The following is a 24938-nucleotide window of genomic DNA, read 5'->3' as shown; positions in this document are numbered from 1 at the left end:
AATAACCACCTGAGGACCTTGTCAAAATACAGGTTTTGGAGCCTCATATTGAACCTCCTAGATTGGTATTTCTGGGAAGTAGGTCTGGGGATCCACATTTCACAAGTTCCGTAGGGGATTCGGTTTCAGGTGGGCTGGCTGCAGGACCACAGATCAGAGGCACAGCAAGGGTTTTCTAAGGCAGAGAGTAAGTCTGATTCACCTGTATCTCCAGCACCCACCACTGAGCTTGGCATAAAGCCATGTTTAAGAGTGAGCCAGTGGGTGTGAGAAGGAAACAAATAAAAGAAAATTGTTTCTATGGTGACACTTGGAGTTTTCGAGTGCTATGAATTAGCGAACCACTACTGCATCATTTGGTCCCAATTTAATCCATTCAGGATAGAAATATTTTTTTCCTTGTCTTCAAATCTCTGCCTACTAAGCTTTCTCCTCACCTGTTCCATTCTGCTGTCCTGGATCATGGCCTTAGGTATTATGTGCTTGTCTACTGGCACAGAGAAAGTAGGGGAGGCCCTGGAGGTGTCCTGAGAGGGACTGTTCGGGGCTCAGCAGCGCTCCCTGCCCCTCTCCCCCCACCAGCCCAGAGGCCTTGGTGGGAAAATGCCCACAGAACCCATTCTAAATGAGGTTATCTATCCTACCTCGCGGAGCTCTAAGCATCCTTCCCATCCCAAAGCTTTTGAGAAACTTCCACAGGACCTTTCTGCCTCTATGCGACCCCAATCCTTCCCTCCTCTGCACTTGTAGCCCAGGTGAGTTGCTCTCAGCAGCCCCTTGGCTGCCTCTCCCCACCTCCAGCGTGCCTCCCTCAAGCATTTCAGTGAGGCCGGAGTCTCACTTCCCCAGCCAGCTATTGTCCAGGCGGCACAGCCGCCAAGCTAGCATCCACACCCAGTCGGCCAGCCAGTGAGCCGGCTGCTCCCCAGCCTCGCCAGTCCCCACCGCGCCCCGCCCCGCCCCGCCCCGCCCCAGGGAGGACCAGGCTGGCGGCTGAGAGTCTCCCTGCCTGCTCAGCCTCCCTCCTTCCCTCCCTCTCCCTCCCGCCTGCCTTCCTCCCCCGCCCGCCCCTGAGGCAGGGACCGTGCAAATCGTGGAGAGGGGGGACAGACAGGCCGGATGGGGTCCGGCTTAAAGCCTTGGGCTCCCCACTGATACCCCGTCCAGGCTGTGGGTCCCCAACATCTTGGGACCTGGATTTGTGTGAGCTGGGGTGGTTTCCAGGCCAGAAGCGTGCCTCCGGCAGGCCCGCGGTGCCCCCGTTTTGCATCAGGACCCCCCCCCCTTGGATGCTCTGAGCCACCCTCCTCAACCCGGATCTAAAACCCGGGACACTGCTATCAGGCCAGCCTCTCTACCCACCCCACCCCCTCTTTCTGGCGTCCATCCCCTCCCCAACACCACCTCTGCTGCTGCCTCTGGCTGTGGACCTGCACCTCTTCCCCATCCCCGCCAGGCCTGGGAAGCGGGGTGAGCCTGGATGAGAGCCCCCCAACCTGGGGCTCTCCCAGGCCATGGCCAGAGTGCTCCCAGAGAGGAGCCCTGGCCCCTGAGCATCTGCTAGAGGCTTGGCAGAGGCCCCGCGGGGACCGTGTCTTCTGAGGACAAAAGGCGGCGGCCAGCAGGCAGACGGGGAGGGGGGGGCGGGGGGAGGGGGACCGGCAGCCAGGCGGGCAGACGGGTAGCAGGGACCAGCCCTGGCCCCCCTCCCAGCTTGGCGGTGGCATGAAGATGGGGGTGGGAGTGTGTAGTGGGGGAAGCACCTGCCTGGACCCTCACCTGCCAGCTAGCTGGGCACCCCAAGGCTGTGTGCTGCCCACTTGGTGTTCCCCAGCGTCCCCAGCCCTGCCCGGTGCACCCCTTCGGTGCCTGCTCCCCCTGATGTCTGCGTTTTAGTCCAGCCCGGCTGCTGTATCCACGGCAACAGAAGCAGGAGTGTCACTGGCCGCCAGATCACTGAGGGTCCCAAAATGTGGCCTGGGCTGTGATTTATCCTGGGTGAGACTGCTTGAGCCCCCTACCTGGATTCCAAGACAGCCCTGCTGAGAGAGTCCAGGTAAGTAGTCAGCATCCCTCCACCAAGGATGGGGGGGGCTGAGATTTCTCTTCTCTCTCCCCACACATATTTCAGAGTCTCCATCACTGCCATGTTCTCTGTCTCTCTCTCACTCGGTTAGTGTGCCCCCACCCCCCATCCCCGCTCCATCACAAGGACTATTTGGGGACCCAAGCCTGGAGAGTCCTCTAGCCATCTCCATCTTCCCCAATCCCAAATGTCCCATGAGAAAGGGAACTACCACCTGTTTCCCCACTCCCCACACAGGGTCTGTCTTTATCATTGTGGTTGCGTTGGGGCATGAGGCTGTGTTAATATTCCTGTGTGTGCTAGCTATGGAAGGCATGCATGGGAGTCTCCTCAATGCCTGCACCCTGGGCAGGCTCAGCCTCCTGCAGCTGCCTCCTCTCCCTCCTCCTCTACTCTCCTCCAGGTTCCTTGGTCTGCATGCAGGGTATGTGTGTTTCTGTCTGTGTGTGTGAGCAGGCAGGTGGGTAGACATGACGGAGAAGCAGATCCCAGCCCAGACCACCCCCAAGTCTTTCTTTCCTTCTTCCCTTCCTCCCTGCTTCCCTTCCTTTTTACTTTTCCCTGTCTCTCCACACAGGTAGCACAGACTTTTGCTCGCTCCCCACTGAAGATACTGCTGTGCTTCCCAGCTAGGGGGAGAAAGCCACCATAGGGAAAGTGGGGTGGGGATGGGAAGCACTTCCAGGCCCTGGGCTGCTTGATGGCCCTGTGGGGGCCAGGACCATGCCACACAACCCGCAGGGGCCACAGTGTGGGCCCCAGCTTCCATCCAAGGCTCTCTATGTCTGTTTCACGTGTCCATGTTGTGTTTGGGACCCCCAGATCTTATGGCCTTGTGCACAGTGGCCGGTGATCCCTGTGTCTGGAAGGGCAAGAAAGCCCAATACGTGGAGAGCGTGGATTCTCCTGGGACACTTCCCCCAGCTCCTAGCTCTGCAACTTTAGTGAGAATGTGCCATTTATTGAACCTCAGTTTTCCCATCTGTCAAAGAGACTGGTAACCCTCCCAGTCATGGGCATGTGTGGTGATTAAATGAGTTGGTGCATGCAAATAAAGGATGTGCTTAGTAGTAGCCCTGAAATGATATCAGCAAAGCTCATGGTCGATATTGTTGATTATTCATGATTAATATTGTTATTGATTATTTGGAGGAGGAACTGGTCCCTCTTCTCCAAGGTCTTGGCAGAGATCTAGAGAGGACAGCAGGTAGGCAAATGGGGGCTGTGGAGTGGAGGGGAGGCAGGAGCAGCTCAGTGTTGTCACTCTTTCTTTGTAGGGAGTGATAAGTGGTGGCTATGGGCAGAGCCTCCCACCCCCACTCCACTCCAGTCTCCGTTTCCTGTACTTGCCCCTGTGTGTGTGAACACACACGCACATGCACACACGTGAGTGTGCGCGTGCGCGCGCGCACACACACACACACACACACACACACACACACACAGGCTTAAGCTCCCATGAGCTAGCAGAGGCCTGGCTTGCAGCCTGCAGCATTCTTGGCCTTGGTGATGTAGGCGTCTCCCTGTTGAGGGGAGACTTGGCAAGAGTTGGGCCTGTGGTCAGTGGTTGGCAGTGCCAAGGCTGAAGCTTCTGAGATCGCAGTGCTTTGGGTAGAGCTGGGGTGTGGCCCATGCAGCAACCAGACCCATGGGAGTACGGGTCCCAGGGATTTGCTAACCTACAGCCTGGATTGGCGGGGGACAGTGGGGTCTGCTGTCTGGTTTCTGGGTGTGGAGATGTGGTGGAACATTGAATGAGGGGTGGGTGGCTGGAGGAAGGTCCTCAGGGCTGAGGGAGGAGGAGAGGGAGGGGAAAGTCTGAGATCCAGAAGACCTTGTGGTGAGGTTTGGAAGGGGTGGGCTTTGGGGTATAGTGTAGACTTTTCTGAAGAAGCATTTGTTGTGTAAGGGAGAGGACCTAGCCTGTGGTTTGGAGGCATCTGGGCCTGAGAGTGGGTATATATGTGTAACTGAATGTGTGCAGTCTGTGACTATGTGTCTGTCCATGGGAATTGTGGATGTATATGAGTCTATGTGTGCACCAGACCACACGGTGGTGTGTGCAAGTGAGTGAGTGTCTGGGTAGGCTTGTGTGTGCAGAGGGGAGTGGGTATGACTTTGCATGTCTGTCTGGGTGAGAAAATGGGCATGTTTGATTCTGAGGCTGAGTAAGATTGTGCTTCTGTGAGCCAACAGGCCTGTTGAATGTTTAGTTGTATACGTGTGTGTATCAATTTGTCTTTGGGTGTCCATTCTGGTTATATGCATATGAACATGAGGGTTTCAGAATACCTGGGTATGCATGCCCAATTAGGTGAACATCTAGCTGTATCTGTATACATTTGTGTGTATCTATGTGTGCACACGAGTGTAGGTATATCTAAATGGTGTGTTTGTGAGTGTAAGGGTGTGTGTGTGTCTGTGTGTCCATGCATGTATGTGTGTGTCAATATGCTTCTGTGTGGGCGTGTCAGTAATGTACGTGTATGAGTAGGTCCATTTGTGGATGTCCATGTGGATTCTCCAGCATTTTCAATTGTGTATATGTGTGTGTGTGTGTGTGCACGTGCGCGTGTGTGTTTGAGTACATAGGTCTGTAGGCAGACCTGTGGGTTCACATCTGATTAGGGAAATGTTAGTGTAGGTGATCACCCTCATATAAAGAGAACTAATTGTGTGGGTGGGGAGCAATGTGTGCACACATATTTTGTGCATGAAAACATCTTTTGTGGGTATGCCCATGTGTACACATTTGATTCTGTATAGTTATGGCTGTGAGGGTGGGTCTGTGCCTGTGTATATATTCACAAAAGGCTATGTGCATAGGTGAAAGAATGCATTTGGGTACATGTCCAGTTGTGTTTGTGGGTACACTGTTATGTGTGAGTCCAAGTGTGGTTGTGGTATGCATGAGTAGCTAGATTTCATGATACCTGGGTGCACATATCTCAATGTGTTTTGTCTGAATTTCTGAATGCAAGTGTAAATGTGTCTGTGTAGATATGCCTGTGAGTGATCATTAGTGTACATGTGTGTGTATATGCTAGTATGTGTGAACATCTGGCTGTGTGTGCATTTGTGTGAACATGTCTTTATACTTGCCCATGTGTTCATACATCTAAGTATGTGTGTGTGTGTGTGTGAATATGCCTGTGTGTGCCACTCTGACTGTACAGGTAGGTGAATGGACCAGTTTGTGCAGTTTTAATTATTTGTATATATGTGTTTGTATTTATCCTGGAGCGTATGTCATAGAGCTGTGTATGTATGTATGTATTCCATACATACATTTGTGGGTGTGTGTGTATGTCTTTGCCATGTGTATGTGCTAAGTGTTATCAATTCTTGTGCAGATGTACAAGTTCTTCCATGTGTGCATGTGTGTGAACAGAGCTTTGTGTCCAAGTCTGTCTGAGAATTTAAGTATAAATGAATCTTCATTTGTTTGCATAGCTTCTCATAGGGGTGTATGAACATGTGTTGAATACACGTGGTGTGCATTCTTACTATGATTGTGTGAATGTGTTTTTTAAGTACATTTGTGTCTCCAAGTCTGGTTGTGTGCATATAGGAATGATTGATGTACATGTCTGTGTGTGTGTGAGTAGGCTCATAGGAATACATGCCCAGGTGTATGTGTATGTCTATGTGTATTACAATGTTTGTATATGAATACATAGTCTCATTGACATGCAGGTACACATCTGGGTGTTGATGTACAGGAGTACCCTGTGCATATGTGAGTGTGTGAAAATGCTTATGTGGTCACATCTAGGTGTGTGTGTGTGTATACATTTGGGAGCTAACCTCTGGATGTCATGTTTGTTCATTGTCTCATTGAGTGTGATGTTGAGTCTGGCTGTCCATGGACATGTGGAAGTATGCTTGTATGTATACCTGTGTTTGTGAGTGAATGTGTGTCATTCGTGGGCGTTATGTCATGTGAATGTGTGCGATGCCTGTATGTCTATGTTTGCAGGTAAATGGGTGTGCAGATGTGGGACCAAGTTCTGTGTGAGTGTGCATTGCTGTGAGTGTGCCTATGTGTGGAAATAAGTGTAGGTATTTGTACATGTGCTGGTCTGATGGTCCATATGTAAGAGAGAGACATTTGGCCTTGGACCTATGCAGATAGGTCTAATCCCTGAGGGAGTGATAGAGGAGGGTGCTTACAAGTCTGTGTGATGCTGTGTGTACACCCCATCATGTATTTGTGCAAGTCTAAGACTCAGTGACACCCTGCTAGACCATATCAGCTCTGTGTAGATGTCCTACAGGATGGCAAGCTATAACACCTGAGTAATCCATGACCTTCTTCTGGGGGTTCCCTGGCCTCAACCATGTGCTGGGCTTTTGTGGGACAGTTGGGGAGTGGGTGTCTCGGGATAATTCTTGTCATCATTCACACTGAAGAAGTAGGAACCAATCATGGCTGATGTCCTCCTAGGGAAGGGGGCCTGTGACCTTTTAGAAACGGATTTCTTGAAACCCAAAGACCTCCCTTCCCATCCCCCGACCCTTGGAGGCCCAGAACAAAATGGCACTGTTGTGTCTAAGTTTGGCAAATGGTTTTCATGGAGAGCACCCAAATTATGCCATCCAGGCAGAAATCTAGATGTCAATGTGTATGTATAACTAAAGGTATATCTGGGTAGACTATGGTGTGTGTGTGTGTGTGTGTGTGTGTGTCTGTGTGTGTGTAGAAGGTGGTATATTTGGTAAGAGAATGAGAGAATGAGGGGGAAAGAGAGGGACAGGGAGGGAGGGAAGGGATCTAGGTTCTGTGTATGTTAGAGTCTGGGTAAGATATGTATGTGAGACATTTGGCTGTATTTCGGAGGGGTGAGTGTGAGTGTAGGTGCATGTAAATGGTGCATTTGTGAGATGCTATAAGAACATTAGCCTATTTGGGTGGAGGATAGCATGAGAGTTACTGTATGGCTGGGTGGGAATATGTGTGAGGCTGTGTGTTTTTAAGGAGTATGTGGGTATGGGTGTATCTGGGTGGTGCAAGAGAGAGTGGGGGGTGTTGGATGATGTATGTGTTTTATAATGTAGATGTATCTGTGTTGTGTTAAGAGAGATTGTAGGTGTTTCTGGGTAGAGTGTGTACACGAAGGAGTAGAGGTGTAATTGGGTGGGAGCATTTAAGTATGGGTCTATCTGGAAGTTTTCTAGGTGGGTGAGCATATAGGTCTATTAGGCAGTGGGAATGTGTGATGGAATATATCTAGATGGTGTGTGTGCATAATAGAGAGAATTTGGGCACATCTGGGTGATGATGGGGTGTGTGTGTGAGTGTATATATGATTGGAGTATCTATGGATGGTGTGTGGGTGTGTATGTGGATGAGATATATGTATTGCAGGTGTGAGAGAGTATGGGTGTATCTGCATTGTGTGTGTGGAGTGTGGGTATCCTGGTGTTTAAACATTATCAGGTGTTTAAGAGAGGGGGATCTGGATTGTGTGTGTGTGTAAAAGAGTGTAGGTGCTTCTGAGCATGCTGGGCGTGTGACAGCATAGATATATCTGGTGGGAGGAATGTGTAGGTGTAGCTGGATGGTTGTAAGTGTTTGGGTGTAACTGGATTGGGGGGGTATGAGTGAGTGTATCTGGACATCGTTTGTGTGAGGTGTGGATATATCTGGATGGTGTGTGAGAGAGTGTAGTGGTACATGTGGGCTGTGTGTGAGACAGTGTGGGGGAATCATTTGGGTGAAGCATGTTTTAATATGAGTGTATCTAAATGGTGGGTGGGTGAAAGCACAGGTGTTTTTGGGTGGTGGAATGTGTAGTAAGGCATATCTGGGTGGTGTGTTGTAAGAGCTTTGGTCATGTATCCGGGTGTGGATATGTGTGTGAGGGCATTTATAATTGGATGGGATATGTGAGAGTTTGGGGGACACATCTGGGTGGAAAGCGTGTTTTGGAGTGTGAGTACATCTGAATGGTGTGGAGGGGATGAGAGCAGGGATGTATCTGGGCAGTGGAGTGTTTGGGGAGGGATAAATGGATGGCATGTGTGAGAGTTGGATATATCTGAGTGGGATGTGTGTATGTGAATGCAGATGTATTACGTATTTAGATGGTAGTACAGCGTATCTGGTTGATGTGTGTGTGTGTATCTCAATGGTCTGTTTGGGATGAATCTGGATGGTGTATATATGTTTTAGAGGGTGGATGTATCTGGGTTGGGCTGTGTGAGTGGGACTGTTCGGGGTGTGTGTGTGAGAGACAGAAAGAGAGAACAAGAGAAAATATGCGTGTATATGGATAGGATTTGTGTGTGAACAGGTGTCTGGATAATGTGTAGGTATCCGTGTGTGCAAACATACTTGGCTGGGAATTTGTGAGTGTGAGTATCCGGGTTGGCTGTGGGTAAGTGTAGTGTCTTTGAATGGTGTGCATATCATTGTGGGTGTGTGTCTTGATACCATGTGTGAAAGAGACTGTAGGTATGCCTGGGTCAAATATGAGGGCTCTAGGTTAGGGATGTCTCTGGGTTTGAGCAGATCTAAATGTTGCATATTAGAGTGTGGGTGTACTGAGTTGGGAGTTTGCATAAGTGTGGCTGTAGCTGGGTGCGGTGGCTGTGAATGTAAGTGTATTGAGGTGTGTGTATATGAGGATGGGATGTGTATGAGAGTGTGGCTGTATCAGTATTGGGTATGTGTGTGGAAGCGGGTGTGTTGGAATGGTGTGTGTAAGAAAGAGAATGTGCACCTATCTGGGTCGGGGTGTGAGTGTGGGTGTAACTAACGAAGAAGTGTGGGCTTCTCTCTGGCCGGGCGTGAGAGACAGAGAGGGTATATCTGGGTGGCATGTGAAAGAGAGTATATAGGTCAATCTGTGTGGGGTGTGTGAGTGTATCTGGGTGAGGGTGTGTGCATGTGAGTATATCTTCCTAGTGTGTATGAGAGTGTTTGGGTGTATTTGGGTGGGGAATGTATCTGAGAATGTGGGTGTCTCTGCATGTGAGTGTGGGTTTATCCAGATGGTTCGTGGCTGGTGTATCTGGGTGTTTTGTGTGTTTGATAGTGTGGGTGTGTCTGGGTGGGGTGTGTGATTGTAGGTGTGTGTAGGAACATGTACATCTTTCCTAGGGCATATATGCCTCTGCTAGAGTGTCTGTAAATGTGAGCACATCCCTTTTTGTGTATGTGCTTACATGGGTGTGGCTATTGGTAGCCATGTATGTTGGTATGCAGCTTGTGTGTGCATGTGTTTGTGCTAGAGTGGTGTGAATCTGTTTGTGTGTGTGAGGTGAGTGTGTTTCTTCATGTGAGTAAGTTCAGTGGACAAGGTCTCTGGAGCCAGGCTCTGGGATTTGCATCCTAGTTCTGCCATTTATTAGCTGTGGGGCTTTGGGCAATGCACCTAATCTCAATTAAGCCCCAGTTTCTATTTGTAAAGTAAGGGTGATAATACTATCTATCATCATAGATTAGATGAGTTAATATTTGAAAAGGGCTTAGGACAGTGCCTGGCACACAGTAAGTCCTCTGCGCCATATCAGGTGTTACCTAGTACTATAATTATTGCACGTACCTGGTGTGTAAGTAATAGTCTGTGTCCATCTGCAAGTGCAACAGAGTCGTTTCTTTTTTTTTTAAAGATTTTATTATTTATTTGACAGAGAGAGAGAGATCACAAGTAGGCTGAGAGGCAGGCGGGGGGCGGGGCAGACTCCCCACCAAGCGGGGAGCCGGATGTGGGGCTCGATCCCAGGACCCTGGGATCATGACCTGAACCAAAGGCAGATGTTTAACCATCTGAGCCACCCAGGCGCCCCACCAGTATGTTTTTATCTGAATATGTAAGCAGGTTTGTAGTAGTCAGGATGTAAATGTGTACATGTGAATCTTTGTTGAGTCTATACATGTAGGAGGGTTAATATCCAGGTTTATATATGATGATGGTAATGATGATGATGATGTATGTGTATAAATGATTCTGTCCTGTACTAGGATGTATGTTTGTGTTGTATAAGTGAATGCATAGTGTGTGCATCTGAGGGTTTGTGTCTGTCTGTGTTTATAAGCATTGGTGATTATGTGGCTGTGTATGTGTGGGTCTGCATTGCTCTGTCTATGCCTGCCTGCCTCTGTGTGTGTGGCAGTGAACCTGAGCCATATGCCAGTATGTGTGAGCATACTGTGTGTATAATGTATGTGTACCAGGGCAACGTTTGTATAAAATAGTGGATTTTTAAAAAAATTTTATTTAAATTCAATTAATTAGTGTATAATGTATTATTGGTTTCATAGTTGGAGGTCAGTGGTTCATCAGTCTTATATAATACCTGGTGCTCATTACATCCTGTGCCCTCCTTAATGTCCATCACCAGTTACACCATCCCCCCACTCCTCACCCCTCCAGCAAACCTCAGTTTGTTTCCTAAGATTAAGAGTCTCTTGTGGTTCTTCTCCCTCTGATTTCATCTTGTTTTATTTTTTCCTCTCTTCCCCTATGAACTTCTGTTTTGTTTCTTAAATTCCACATATCAGTGAGATCACATGATAATTGTCTTTCTCTGATTTATTTATTTCTTTTAGCATAATACCTTCTAGTTCCATCCATGTCATTGCAAATGGCAAGATTTCATATTTTTTTTGATGGTTGAGTAGTATTCCGTAAAATCATGGATTATAATCTCTTAATGTAAGAGCCTGGGGTGGGGGAGGGCCTGGATCTATAGCATATGAATCAGACTTACCCTGTGTGTGAATTTCAGTTCTTATGTCTATGCATGCATGATTGTGTCTGAAAGAGTGTAGATCCATATGATTTGTTGTTGTTTTTTTTTTTAAGAGAGAGAGAATACAGGAGTGGGGAAGAAGGGAGGAGCAGAGGGAGAGAGAGAATCTTAAGTAGGCTCCATGCCCAGCGCAGGGCCCCAGTTGGGGTCAATCTCATGACCCTGAGAACATGACTTGAGCTGAAATCAAGAGTCTGTTGCTTAACTGACGGAGCCACCCAGGTGCCCCATGCCCCTGGTCCATATGATTTGGTTTGTGTGTGTATGTGTCTGCATGTGCCCATGCATGTGGTGAGTTTTCCTCTGCCTAGGCCTGTATTTCTAATGAAGGGTGGTTATCTGTGTGTGTGTATGTTTGTGTGTGTTTTGTATATCTTTGCATGATTTGCCAGTAGGTGGGTACCTACACACATACCTAACTTTCTGTATAGAAGAGGAGTGTGTGTGTGTGTGTGTGTGTGTGTATGTATGTACCTGTACACATTCACCTGATTGTGCTTATCAGCTGGTTTAAGTCTGGATGTGAATGTAAACTTGAATCTCGAAGTACACGTGTTCCTGTGTGCACTTCTCTGTCCATGTGTGCTGGTGTGTCTATGCAGTGTAACTGGATGTGAATGTTTTAGGGCACTCCCAATCTGGCACACAGAAGAAGTGAAATATCTATATGGCACATCGGAGTAAATTGAAGAAGATTAAGGGGTACTGGGGCTTGGTGAAAAGAAATTCCTTACATTTTCTTTAACACTATACAAATTGTGATGAAGAAAACAAACAATGCAAAGTTTTAGGGGAGTTATTAAATATTGAATTTGTATACAAGTTTCAAGTGAAATATTTTCAGGATTTTTTCATAGTACATTGAGCTCACTTCTGGAAACATAACTTTTATTCACTAATGCAAGTTTGTAACGGTAAGATTTCATGCACACTTCTGAGCCTTTGATCGTGACCGCCTTTATTTTATGGTAATTTGACTCCTTTAAGGACATTTTTGTCATGATTTGGTAAAGTAGTTTGTGCTGAGCATCAATCTTCTACATCAAGTTATTGTGTTTCTTGGTAACCCTGCCCCCCAAAAAAGCCAAATGAAACAAATAACCATTAGTACTTCTGACACAGATACAAACTTCTATTGTGACCTGCTACTTCTTGACCTTGGAAAGCCTGTTGATGAAGGTAAGACCTAGTCCATGGAGGTTGTGCGACACCATTTGCCTTAATGTCCTCCGTAATTAGCTTGAATGTATAAAACATAGCTGCATGATTCTGCAGGTCAGCAAAACTCACCTTAAAAGCATCAGCTTTGGGGTCATCAGGTACCATTTTGGTTTCTCTGAAGCTTTCACACCATACCAACCTTTCTTAAGAAATGCAACAACTAACTGCTTATTCATCCCTCTGTTTTACCTCCCTTTGGTAACTCACTTGTTTTTGCCCTGGCCAGGTAAAGACCCAGGTTTTATGCTCGAAAGAGCTAATGATCTCTTTTGTCTCTTGGTGATCACCACCAACAGGAAACTGCTTGCATGAGTAGGTGGCAGCAAATGGCCAAAGAGGGTTTTTTTTTTTTTAACCGGTTAAAACTCCTTTCTTATCAATAATTGGAACTTGGATAATTCATAGTCTTTGTTTTTTTTAAGTATTTTACTTATTTATTTGACAGAGAGAGGGAGAGAGATCACAAGTAGGCAGAGAGGCAGGCAAAGAGAGAGAAGGAAGCAGGCTCCCTGCTGAGCAGAGAGCCCAATGCGGGACTCGATCCCAGGACCCTGAGATCATGACCTGAGCGGAAGGCAGAGGCCCAGCCCACTGAGCTACCCAGGTGCCCAATTCATAGTCTTTGAATTTTGTGCTTCAAAGAGAGGATCCTTCTTTAAATCTAACACTTCCTTCTTTTCTTTCAATCAAACATGATGTTGAAATTTCTTGTAACAAATGCACATGAATTTTGAATCCAACCAAAAATTTTTATTTTGAGTATTTTAAAATAATTTATGAACCTTTTGCCCTAAGTAGACTCAGACATTGCTCTACTCATCTTACTGAGTCTTTTGTAGTTGTCAACTTAATAACACCAACTAATTTTCACTCAGGGAACCATACATGACCTCACTTCTAAGTTGAAGTTTGGCTTTGAATCCATAAACCTTGACAGTATACATTCATATATTTTTGAGTGTCTTAAAATTTTTTGATGTAATTTTATTCATGTGCTCAAAGAGCCTTTTGTTGAAATGAGTGAACATCAAATCTGCAAATGAGAATCATTCACAAAAATGCTGATAATTTTCTTTTTTTTAACATTTTAATTTAATTTTATTTTTTTCAGTGTTCCAAGATTCATTGTTTATGCACCACACCCAATGCTCCATGCAATACGTGCCCTCCTTAATACCCACACCAGGCTCACACATCCCCACACCCCCTCCCCTCCAAAACCCTCAGTTTGTTTCTTTTAGCTCATAAATCTTTTGATAGAATTCTTACACACTTAAGTTTAAAACAATAGAGAAAAGTGTACTGATCCCAAGGCTTCACAGAAATCCAACACACAGGTGGGTAGTAACTTGGATTTAAATCAAATTCACCTAACATCATTTACTGTGGAAATTATACCTATAGGTAAACTTTTATAGGTGAGTGCTCCTTGGTGCATGAATCTTGGCATTTTCAGAACAAATTCCAGATGTAAACTTCATGCCATCTCAACAGCAGCTTCAGTCCACAGACTAATGCAGAGTTTCCACGATAATAGAAAATATTCGTGTATCACTTTGAATATTTCAACCTTAGTTTATTTCAGTGCTTCTTGCATTTCTCTTCAGGCTCTCTGACCAGTACTATGAATTGAGCACAATTAATCAATATTTAGAGATGCATCAATATAAAATGAAAACCCTTTTGATTCATCAATCTTCTGAGTTAGTGTCATTTCAGCGTCTTTTGACCCATCATCACTGTGTCTCCTAATAGCAATAATTGAAATTGACCTCTTTCCTATCTTTTTACTTCATTGGTCACAAACATGATGTGCACAATTTCCCAGCAGACTGCTAGAACGTTCCTGGCAGAACGCTGAGATACTACTGGAAGGGGCATCTTAGCTTTGCTTGTTAATCATGCAATCCTGTCACTAGCTGGTTAAGCTCTATCTAAGAATATTCTAACCCAAATTAAAAAGAGAAAAGAAGGGGGCGCCTGGGTGGCTCAGTGAGTTAAAGCCTCTGCCTTTTGCTCAGGTCATGGTCCCAGGGTCCTGGCATAGAGCCCTGCATCGGGCTCTCTGCTCAGCAGGGAGCCTGCTTCCCTTCCTCTCTCTCTGCCTGCCTCTCTGCCTACTTGTGATCTCTGTCTGTCAAATAAATAAATAAAGTCTTTTTTAAAAAAAGAAAAAAGAATGTTCTAACCTATCTAATAAAAGAGTCAGATTTCTTAATTTGCATTTTCAGATGCTTTCTAAAAGTCCAAATATTTCTCTTTGTGAGAGTGCTTCATGGCCAGTTGACCAACATAGCCTACTAGGAAATAAAGTTTCTTTTTAAAAATCTTTTTAATTTAAATTCAGTTAGCCAACCTATAGTAGTACATCATTAGTCTCAGATGTAGTGTTCAACAATTTATCAGTTGCATATAACACCGAGTGCGAAGTTTCTTTTGATAACTATTCCATACAAATTGGACACACAGACGGCGGATGAGAGGGCTGATTTGGGAGCTGGGTCCAAATTTCAGACAATCCTTATTAAACTGCTTAAATCAGGGACAGCCTGGAGTTTTTGGAGGGGGACTGTGTTTGTCTTGTGAGTCTCCTGATTTTCCAGCTTTAATTAAAAAATCCATTTTGATGGGAAAAGAAATGTCTTAAAAATTAAGTCTACTTGAGGGCGCCTGGGTGGCTAAGTGGGTTAAAGCCACTGCCTTCAGCTCAGGTCATGATCCCGGGGTCCTGGGATCGAACCCCGCATCGGGCTCTCTGCTCAGTGGGGAGCCTGCTTCCTCCTCCTTCTCTGCCTGCCTCTCCGCCTACTTGTGATCTCTGTCAAATAAATAAATAAAATCTTTTAAAAAAATTAAGTCTACTTGAATATGAAGTATTGAAGGGGTCAGCAGATACTAGTGACTTCTGAAAACTGATTTAAATAAAAAAACAAATTTGAGGTTTCCTGCATTTTTAAGAGAACAGCATTTTGGAAACAAAGCCTTAAAGTTTGGCCTAGCTTTCCCTTTACTGGGTCAATTCAATTCAACCACAGTCAGGCTTTATTCTTTTATTGACAAATGTTTTTACCTAAAACAAAAGGTAATAATTTATTATGAAATAAATTATGAAATCCCACCACGAATCAGATTTTGCTAATTTTTAATATTAAAAGCCAGTCACAAGTTAATCAGTAAATAAACCAAGAAATAATAAAAATTACATTGTAACATTTTTAAAAGAGTCCTTTTCGAAACACCACAATATAGTTATGGATGAATGGTATAATATGCTTCTGAATACTCTGGAATTGGGGGAGTGGGTGAGGTTATAGGCAAAACAAGATCCTAAGTGTTGATCATTAGTGAATCTGGGCAATGGGTGCACTGAAATTCATTACAGGACTCTTTCTACTTTTTTTTTTCTTTTTAAGATTTTATTTATTTGTCAGAAAGAGAGAGCACAAGCAGGGAGAGCAGCAGGCAGTGGTAGAAGCAGGCTTCCTGCTGAGCAAAGAGCCCGACGTGGGGCTCCATCCCAGGACCCTGGGATCATGACCTGGGCCGAAGGCAGACGCTTAATCAACTGAGCCTCCCAGGCATCCCTCTTTCTACTTTATATCTGAAATGTTCTAGGAGGAAAAAATTTTTTTATAAAGGAAGAACAATCAGGGCAATTAACAAAATAGTTATATTCTCTTTATATATGCAACTCTATAAAATTAATAATAATAATAACTGTCATGCAACTATTTTTGTAGAAAAAAAAGTTGTGAAAAAATTTAAATAAGGTCAAATTAAAAAGAAAAACAGGTGTTGTACATGTATAGGCAAAACCAGAAAACCTCACTGACCAAAGAGTGGCAATCAAAGTAATAATCAGACTATCTGGGATGTTTCAACAAGGAGCGATCCAAACATTTACAACCTCCCTTTGACCCCCTAGAGCTGCTCTTGGTCTGGTTCCCTGCTGTGAGCCAAGCAGCTCTGCTAATGTTTCCACCTGTGCCTGAAGGAGTCGGCTGGTATGTGCACGTGTGAAGGTTTGTCTCTGGGGATAGACCTGTTGCAGGGTGTTTATATCAAGTAATGTGAACAAGCGCGTGTGTGTACACGTCTGTGTGTGCAAGAGTGTACACGTGGTGGTTTTTCTATTTGTGGTTGGTTGTGCTTGCACATTGCAAGGGTGTGTATGTGTGTGTGTTGGAGCTGGTATACTTCTCTGCACAAGTGAGTATGTACACGAATGGATATCTGTGTACCTGTGCCAGGATGTACTTGTCTGTTTTGGTGAGCGTGCCTAATTTATGTGAAAGGGTTTGGATCAGTTGGGCTCTGTGTGTTAGAGTGTGTTAGAGTATGTATGTGTGTGTATATATGAACAGTTTTTGCTTGTCTGTTTTTGTCTCTATGCAAATATATCTGTGGATATCTGAGGGGGATTCTGTCTGTGTGTACATACGTGTGTGTGTGTGCATGTGCCGAGTTTCAAATGCATGTGAGTATGGTGACATATGTAAGTGACTTTGAGTATTATTTTGTAACAGTTTTTGTATGTGATGATATAGGTATGTCACTGTGTACATGCTTGTGTCACAGAAGTTTTTCTGATTATGTGAGAGGATTTAAATAATTAGGTAGATTGTATATATGAGTCTCTGTGTGAGTAGGTTTGCATATGTGTAACTATCTGTCAGGATTTGAGTGTTCATCTGTGTGTGTATGTATGTATGTGTGTTAGGGGAGTTACAATTGTGGGTTTATGAGCCATTGCACATGTGTGTGTGTCTGAGTGTATCCGTGTATATGAGCAGTTCTCAGCGCCCTCATACCTAACACCCTATTTTACATACCATATTTTGTAACACCCATTTACTATATAAACATGAAGTTCTTAGATAATATAATCTTTCTGCACATATAATTTCAAAAGAAAATCCATACAGTATTTCATATGATATGCATGTTTTCTGAGTTCTAATACAAATAAATTTATTTTTTATAAGGTAGTAATTTGTATTTTGATATGTGAAGGTTTGAGCATGAAACTCCTCAGGAAATTCAATAAGGTAGTTAGAGGCTTGTAACATCTTACGAGTAAATGTGGATTTGGAAGGGGAAAAACCAAAAACTTGCCCCTTGCTCAAAGTGCAGGAAAATGACGGGCAAAGGCCTAGGGGTAATATTTTCCGAAACAGTTAACAACTCAAAGAAAGTGCTCTCCCAAACAAAGTGCAGTCTCCTCTGGACTTAGTTGACAGCTATTTTCCCGAATAATTCAGGGTATATTAAACTAGGGGGAAATTTGTGAAATAGAGTTCTTAGATTCAAGTTTCAGTTCATTACAAGCCCAAAGTCCTAGGGGATTCGGGACATATGCTGAGTGTGTAGAACCGCCCCACACATCACTGGATGGCCAGCATCCTTGCCCTGGACCCCTAAATGTTAGAAGTACATCCTGCACCCCAGCCTTGTGGCAACCAAAAATGCTCCTGCAGATTTCCAAGGTGTCCCCTAGGGGGCAGTAATGCCTATGTTGAGGACGATGCCCTGGCATTTAGGCAGGTTATACTCTGCCTGTGGACGAACATATACCGTGTGTGCATGTGCGTATGAGGTGATGTCCCTGTGTGTGAGCCGGTTGTTGTCCGTAGGTCTCCACAACAGGATCCTATGTGTCTGTGTGAGCGTGTGTGTAGTTGTCTACATACCTTTCTTAGGGCGTTGGGGCATAGGCAAGTATGTATGTGTTTGCGTCTGCTCACACTTTTAGCCTAGAATGGGCCCAAGCTGTGGCTGCCAGTCTGCTCAGAACCCTCTCCTCACTTGTAGAGTCGCCCCAGCTTTCTAGGCAACACCAGGATTTTGTTCGTTTGCTGCTATTGTTTTGTGTTGTTTTGTTTCATTTTAGTGTGTGTTTGGTTTGGTTTGCTTTGGTTTGCTTTCCCTGAGACTCTGGGCTGCAAATTATCCACCTTCTGGATCTTAGTGTGTTTCTCTGTGTCTCCCTCTCCATCTTTATTTCTGCTTCTCTCTGTCTCTATCTCTGCCTCTCTCCCAACCTGTCTCTTTATCTCTCTCTTCTCTTTCCTGGCATTATCCCTCACCTATCTCTCTCCCTTTGTATCTCTCTTTCTCCCTCCCTTCTTTCCTCTCTCCTTTTGTCTCTCTCACTTTCTTCTCTTTCTTTCTCTCTCCTGTCTCTCTTTTTTTCTCTCTCTGTCTCTACTTTTCTGTCTCTATTTTTCTTCTCTCATGCTCTATGTGTGTCTCTCTCTCTTTTTCCCCCTCACTCTTCTTCCTCCTTTGTCTCTATTTCTGTCTTTTCCTGTTTGTGTAGAAGGCCTGGTCCCCTTTCTCTGTTTATTTTTCCCCTTCTCCCTCCTATGTCTCAGTCTCTTTCTCACAAACCTCTCTCTTCTGTCACTCTCTGTGTGCTTCTCTGATTCTCTTTTATATTCAATCTCTCTCTGTCTCTAACGCTTTCCCCCTGCTTCCCCTCAAGGCTGAGGAGTGTGTGTGTGTGTATGTATGTACACATTTACGCACACCCAGCTGTCAGCTGGTCCGCAGTTCTGTGGGAGCTATCAGGCCTTGAGGGGGCTGAAAGGGGACCCACGAACCCCACATCTCCCAAGCCCCTGCCCTAGGATCTTCTTATGGCCTTTTGGCACTGTGTCTGAGACTTCAGGGTGCCATGAAAAAGCTTGGCCCCAGGTGGCTGTGGCAGGCCATGTTGGAGCAATCTGGGAAAAAATACCAAGGGGTGACTTCCTGGGAGAGAGAAGGTAGAATGGTTCCACTCAGCCCCGTGTCCCTCAACCTCAAGCCCATCCCAGCCCCCAAAGTTCTGAGCTTCTCCAGCTTGCTGCCTTCCCTTTGGAACCTACCATGTTACATCATCACACTCCTTCCCCCCGTGCCCCTGGTCCACACACACCAGAAGCCCTGCTGCCCCCCGCCCCCTGCCCCCTGCCCCCCGCCACCAAGCTTTGTCTGTGCCCTCCCACTCCTGTACTGCCCAGGCTGCTTTTTCAGCAAATCCTACCTGGATGCCTCCAGGCAGCCCTCCCTGAGCCACCAGCTGTTTTAGTCCCTCAACCAACTGATCTGACAGCCTGTGACTGAGGGCCTACTGTGCTATGCACTGCTCTTCTAGAGGAGAGTGTCTGAGACTCTAATCCCTGTCCTGTGGAGCTTTCATTCTAATAGGGAGAGGCAGACAATAAACTGAATTTTAAGTAAATTATATAATGCATTAGAAGAGGTAAGTTCTACGAAGAAAAATAAAGCAGGGCAAGGGTCACAGAGTGTTGTTGATTCTCACCTGAATTACTGTAGGAGTCTCTTATGTAGTCTCCCTACTTAGACCTTTGCCCCACCTGGTTTGTGCTCCTCATACCAGCAAGGGGGATCCTTTTCAACCCCAAGTCATATCACACCTCACCTCTTCTCCCTTGGCTCCCATCTCATTCAAAGTAAAAGTCCTCACCATGGCCTCCATGATCTGTCCTCACCACCTTTCTGATCTTACCGCCCACTGCTTTTTGATCACTCACTCCGTTCCAGGAATAGTGGTCTCCTTGCTCTTCCCCAAATACACCACATGTGATTCCACCTCGGGGCATTTGTGCTAGCTGTTCCCTCTGCCTGGACTTCTCTTCTCTCCAATACCCACATGGCTCACTCTCACCTTCTTTAAGTCTTTGCTTAGATGACACCTCCTCCATGAAGCCTTCCCTGTCCATTTCATCTAAAAGTAGACCTCCTCCACCCCTGGGACTTCCTAACCCCTTTCCCTCCTTTACTTTTCTTTTTAGGAACTTATCATCATCTGACCTACTATACTCCACCTATATGTCTTTTTATCAATTAGAATATCAGCTCCGTAGGGGCAGGGATCCTTTTCTATCTGGTTCACAGCTGCGGCCCCAGTGGCTGGCACAAGTAGATGCTCAGTAAATCGTTTTTCAATGAATGAATGCACACAAGCACACTCACATCTTTATAGTCACAATACTTCCTGCCCCACTTAAAATAAAAACCCAAGTCCGGGGGGCCTGGGTGGCTCAGTCGTTAAGTGTCTGCCTTTGGCTTAGGTCAGGTCATGATCCTGGGATCAAGCCCTGCATCAGGCTCCCTGCTCAGCAGGAAGCCTGCTTCTCCCTCTCCCACTCCCCCTGCTTGTGTTCCCTCTCTCGCTGTGTCTCACTCTGTCAAATAAATAAAATCTTTAAAAAAACAAACAAACAAACCAAGTCCATGTCATGGCCCACAGCCCTATAGAATCTGGCTCCAGACCCCTCCCTACTTTATACCGCTGTCTCCCCTGCCTTCCCTTTTCCAACCACACTGGTCTTCCCACTCTTTCTTGAGCGTGCTAAGTGCATTCCTGATCATGAACAAGAAAGCTCATTTAATGGCTGGCTACCAGCATTAACAAAAAATCGTGAAATAGAACAGAACTAATGGAGTACATTACAGAGAGGGTCAGTCATGTTTTGTGAAACTTTTGGTTCAGTTATGTGCGCACGTATGTGTATGTGTACGAGGTTGTAATGTAAAATGTTTGTCTTACTATGGGTAGCAGTCAAAAAAGTTTGAAGAACATAACTTTAGGGCTTTGCAAAGGGGGAGAAGAGCTGCACCAACTCCGCTGCCCCACAGACCCACCAATGGAGGAAACAGGTAAAGGAGAACGTCCAGAGAGGTGAAACAGCCTCCTCACCCAGCAAGGAGAAGGTAGGAGCAGGAGCAGGAGTGGGCCAGGGGCAGAACCTGACACCAGCCGGGGAATAAATGTGGAGGCCATGTAGACCCACTAACGCTGCCCTTTCTCTTTCTTCCTCACCTTTCCATCTGTATCTCGCTGTCTCTTTTTCTTGTGTTTCTTTCTATCTTCCCTCCACCTCCCTCCCTCCCTCCCTCCCTCCCTCCCTCCCTCTCTCTCTCTCCCCTTCCTTTCCCTCTCTCCCTGTCTTTCTGATTCTGTTTCTTCTTATCTCTGCTCATTCTCATCCCCATATTTGCCTCTCAATTTGTATCCATTTATATCTTTGTCACCATTTTCATTTCGTTCTATCATTTCTTACTCTCTGTGCCTCTGTCTGGGTTTTTCTCTCTGGCTCTCTCCTGCCATCATCTCTCTCTCTATGTCTGCATCTCCGCCATTATCCCCATTTGCAGGTGCAGCCCAGCAGGACAACTGATGGAGTCCCCCAGGACCCATCGAATACCAGACTGGCTGATCCCATAGGGTTGGGAGCAGCCCCTGCCCCTCAGTATGGCCAACACAACTGGAGAGCCCGAAGAGGTGAGCGGCGCACTGTCCCCGCCATCAGCATCAGCTTATGTGAAACTGGTGCTGCTGGGACTGATCATGTGTGTAAGCCTGGCGGGCAACGCCATCTTGTCGCTGCTGGTGCTCAAGGAGCGTGCCCTGCACAAGGCTCCTTATTACTTTCTGCTGGACCTGTGCCTGGCCGACGGCATACGCTCTGCCGTCTGCTTCCCCTTTGTGCTGGCTTCTGTGCGCCACGGCTCCTCATGGACCTTCAGTGCACTCAGCTGCAAAATTGTGGCCTTTATGGCCGTGCTCTTTTGCTTCCATGCGGCCTTCATGCTGTTCTGCATCAGCGTCACCCGCTACATGGCCATCGCCCACCACCGCTTCTACGCCAAGCGCATGACACTCTGGACATGCGCAGCTGTCATCTGCATGGCCTGGACCCTATCTGTGGCCATGGCCTTCCCACCCGTCTTTGATGTGGGCACCTACAAATTTATCCGTGAGGAGGACCAGTGCATCTTTGAGCATCGCTACTTCAAGGCCAATGACACGCTGGGCTTCATGCTTATGTTGGCTGTGCTCATGGCAGCTACACATGCTGTCTATGGCAAGCTGCTCCTCTTCGAGTATCGTCACCGCAAGATGAAGCCAGTGCAGATGGTGCCAGCCATCAGCCAGAACTGGACATTCCATGGCCCTGGGGCCACCGGCCAGGCTGCTGCCAACTGGATCGCTGGCTTTGGCCGTGGGCCCATGCCACCAACCCTGCTGGGTATTAGGCAGAATGGGCACGCAGCCAGCCGGCGGCTGCTGGGCATGGACGAGGTCAAGGGTGAAAAGCAGCTGGGCCGTATGTTCTACGCGATCACACTGCTCTTCTTGCTCCTCTGGTCACCCTACATTGTGGCCTGCTACTGGCGAGTGTTTGTGAAAGCCTGTGCCGTGCCCCACCGTTACCTGGCCACTGCTGTTTGGATGAGCTTCGCCCAGGCTGCTGTCAACCCGATCGTCTGCTTCCTGCTCAACAAGGACCTCAAGAAGTGCCTGAGGACTCACGCCCCTTGCTGGGGAACAGGAGGTGCCCCGGCTCCCAGAGAACCCTACTGTGTTATGTGAAGCAAGCTGGTAGACAGACAGGCAGGGAGATGGTCATGGCTACCGTGATGGAGCCAGCAGTAAGGGAAGGGTGGGCCCCATACAGGAGCCTTTCTTTCTGAGCTCCAGCCCTAGCCCCTCGAACCACCCAGAATCTAGGCATCTTTGCCGACACCTCCCCAGGGTTGGAGACTGGGGTGGGGGACTAGAAAAGAGGCGTTTCTAATTCTGTGGGGCCTGTCTCCGCTGCCTCCTTCTCCACTTCTACAATCTCTCTCCTTTCCTCTCTCTCTCTCTTTCTCTCTCTTCCTTTCTCTCTCAGAAGTGACAATTCAGAAAAAGAAATTAAGACTGAAAATGCAGGTTTTTCTACTAACAGCTGAGGAGACGGGCTTTCTTGCTTTAATGTCTCTCCTTCTGACATTGTCCAGAAGGGGGAAATTTGTTCTGTAAAATAGACTTCCAGAGCTCTTATTGCCCCCTCTGCTCCCATGCACCCTCCCCTTCCGAGTCCTTTAGCAAGGGCTGGATGTTGAGGGAGAAATTCATCTGCTGACAACAGGGACCAAAGAGGGTGCTGGGTCCCCCGGGAGCAGAGACGTTTAATTGCTATGTTGTGTGCGATGTTGTTTTAAGCTAACCCTGGTCCCAAGCCTGGTTTCCTCTCCCTCCCCACCATGTCCAGACCTCCCAAGTGTTTCTTGAGCATCTGTTCAAGAAGTCAGGAGGGGAGGGAGAAGGACCACTGGGATGGGTCCATGCTAGGTGAAGAATGGGATGTGAGCTGCACGCCTCGAGCTGAAGAGACCCGAGCTTGGCTGCATTCTTTCGAGCTGCCTCCTGGATGCCCAGTCCCCAACTCTTCTTCCTGAGGATGGAAATCCACTCCAGCCTCGCTAGGGTTGATGTGGGTGCCATATAGGCAGGTGCATTCCCCCAGGGAAGTGTAGGAAGAGAGCAAAACTCCCCAGAGTAACTGGATCCCAGTGCCTGGGTCAGAGCAGAACTCAGCCCCAGAATTGTCTCCTGGGTTCACACTATTCTCCTGAGGATGAAAAGTTGAGGGATGGCATAAGCTCCAAGGCACTGTGGACTTGAGTCCATTCCTATTTGACCTCGTTTGGTCCCCTTCAAGCCTCGGGGGGTCTGTCTCAAGCCCCTCTTGGTAGCCCTAGGCCTTCTGGGTCCTCAGCCCCCAACTTCCTTTCCCAGAACAGCCCTTCTCCCTCTTCTTCCCTCCACCCAAAATGGAGCAGACTGCAGCCAGATTCTCCAGGTGGGAGAGCCCAAGCCTCCCTCCCAGGGCAGAGTCCACTCTGGGCTCACATCACTGCCAGTTCTTATGGACTGGTGAGCCAAGCTGGCATTCCTTTGCCTGGCCTTGCCCAGATTCTTTGTCCCCCCCCCCATTTGGGGGAGGGGGAGATCTGTATTTATCTATCCTTCTTTCCCTTCCCGATAGAAGCTGTTGTCCTAAGCTCTTTTCCTACCCCCAAGACAGCCCCAGAATTGGGGAAGACTTGACCCAAGAGGAATGGGGAGGGCACTCTAGGCAGGAGAGACATTAATGAGCCTGGCTGTGGAGTGACCCTGGAAAGGCAGGCCAGAGTGGCTGAGAGGCTGGGGTGGAGGGTACCTGTTCTCTCAGTGATAGTGATGGGGGTGCCTTTCCCAGGGAGTGGGGTGGGGGGGAACCACAGGGGTGGGAGTAGGTAGGGTACATTCTGGAGGGTTTTCCTCCATTTCTTTTTTCTATCTGCCTGGATTCACCATTGGATTTTGTAAATGGAAAACTGAAAAGAACAACGCTATATTGGATGTCTTCTCTTTCTGACTCTGTGTGTGTGTGTGTGTGTGTGTGTGTGTGTGTGTGTCCTGTCTGCATGACCACATGTGGGGAGGTATGGTCAAGTGGGACTGTGTCTGTGTGACTTTGTGTGGGTAGGCACCACTGCCTGGTGCACACATGTGAGCAAATGCCTGTATGTGGGGACATATGGCACACACACACACGTACATGTATGCACCTAATTGAAAGGAGACAAACTAGAGTGCCTGCAGTAGGAAGTAGAGTGGTCGGAGAATAGAATTTTAGAGCCATACATATGTATGCAGCAAGAGGGTAGACTCCCATCTTGTAAAATCTTACTCCTTTGGCCCAGGCTCTGAACATGGGGGACAGGATACTTGAGAACCCTATATCTTCCCATAGCCTGGAGCGCCCTGGGTTCCATCCAATTCCTGTGTCAGTCTCCTCCCCAAAACGCAAACAAAGTGTTCCTGAAAGTGGACCACTTTGGAGACTAAGGACTGGGAATTGGGGATCAAACTTGAATGGGGGAAATAACGGGGTTAGAAAATGTCCCCTACAAGTAATGGCTTCTGGAGGGACTGCTCAGTCTGGGATGGGAGCCCTTCTGAAGTGTACACTGTATACATCTGGGACTTTGGTAAGCTTTGACTAAATCTAGAGGAGGGATGTTATGGGGGGCGGGAGGGGAAGCCAAG

The 24938-nt window shown here is 47.0% G+C and overlaps 1 protein-coding gene across 2 annotated transcripts; it reads left to right on the top strand.

The window, feature by feature from the left end:
* The first annotated feature begins 1643 nt into the window (after positions 1 to 1643).
* On the top strand, positions 1644 to 23836 carry GPR173 (G protein-coupled receptor 173). 2 transcript variants are annotated; one of them, XM_032847966.1, is made up of 2 exons: positions 1644 to 2056; positions 21233 to 23836. In XM_032847966.1, the coding sequence occupies exon 2, from the start codon at positions 21330 to 21332 to the stop codon at positions 22449 to 22451; it is 1122 nt and encodes a 373-aa protein (XP_032703857.1). In that variant the 5' UTR covers positions 1644 to 2056; positions 21233 to 21329; the 3' UTR covers positions 22452 to 23836. The 2 variants fall into 2 exon arrangements, with proteins under 2 accessions (XP_032703857.1, XP_032703858.1); XM_032847967.1 differs by lacking the exon at positions 1644 to 2056 and adding an exon at positions 16014 to 16071.
* Positions 23837 to 24938: the final 1102 nt, after the last annotated feature.

The sequence above is a fragment of the Lontra canadensis genome, unplaced genomic scaffold (assembly GCF_010015895.1).
Source record: "Lontra canadensis isolate GAN:19392208 unplaced genomic scaffold, GSC_riverotter_1.0 scaffold197, whole genome shotgun sequence".
NCBI lineage: Eukaryota > Metazoa > Chordata > Mammalia > Carnivora > Mustelidae > Lontra > Lontra canadensis.
Note: the sequence above shows the minus strand (reverse complement) of the source record. Positions and strands in the feature narration are given on the sequence as shown.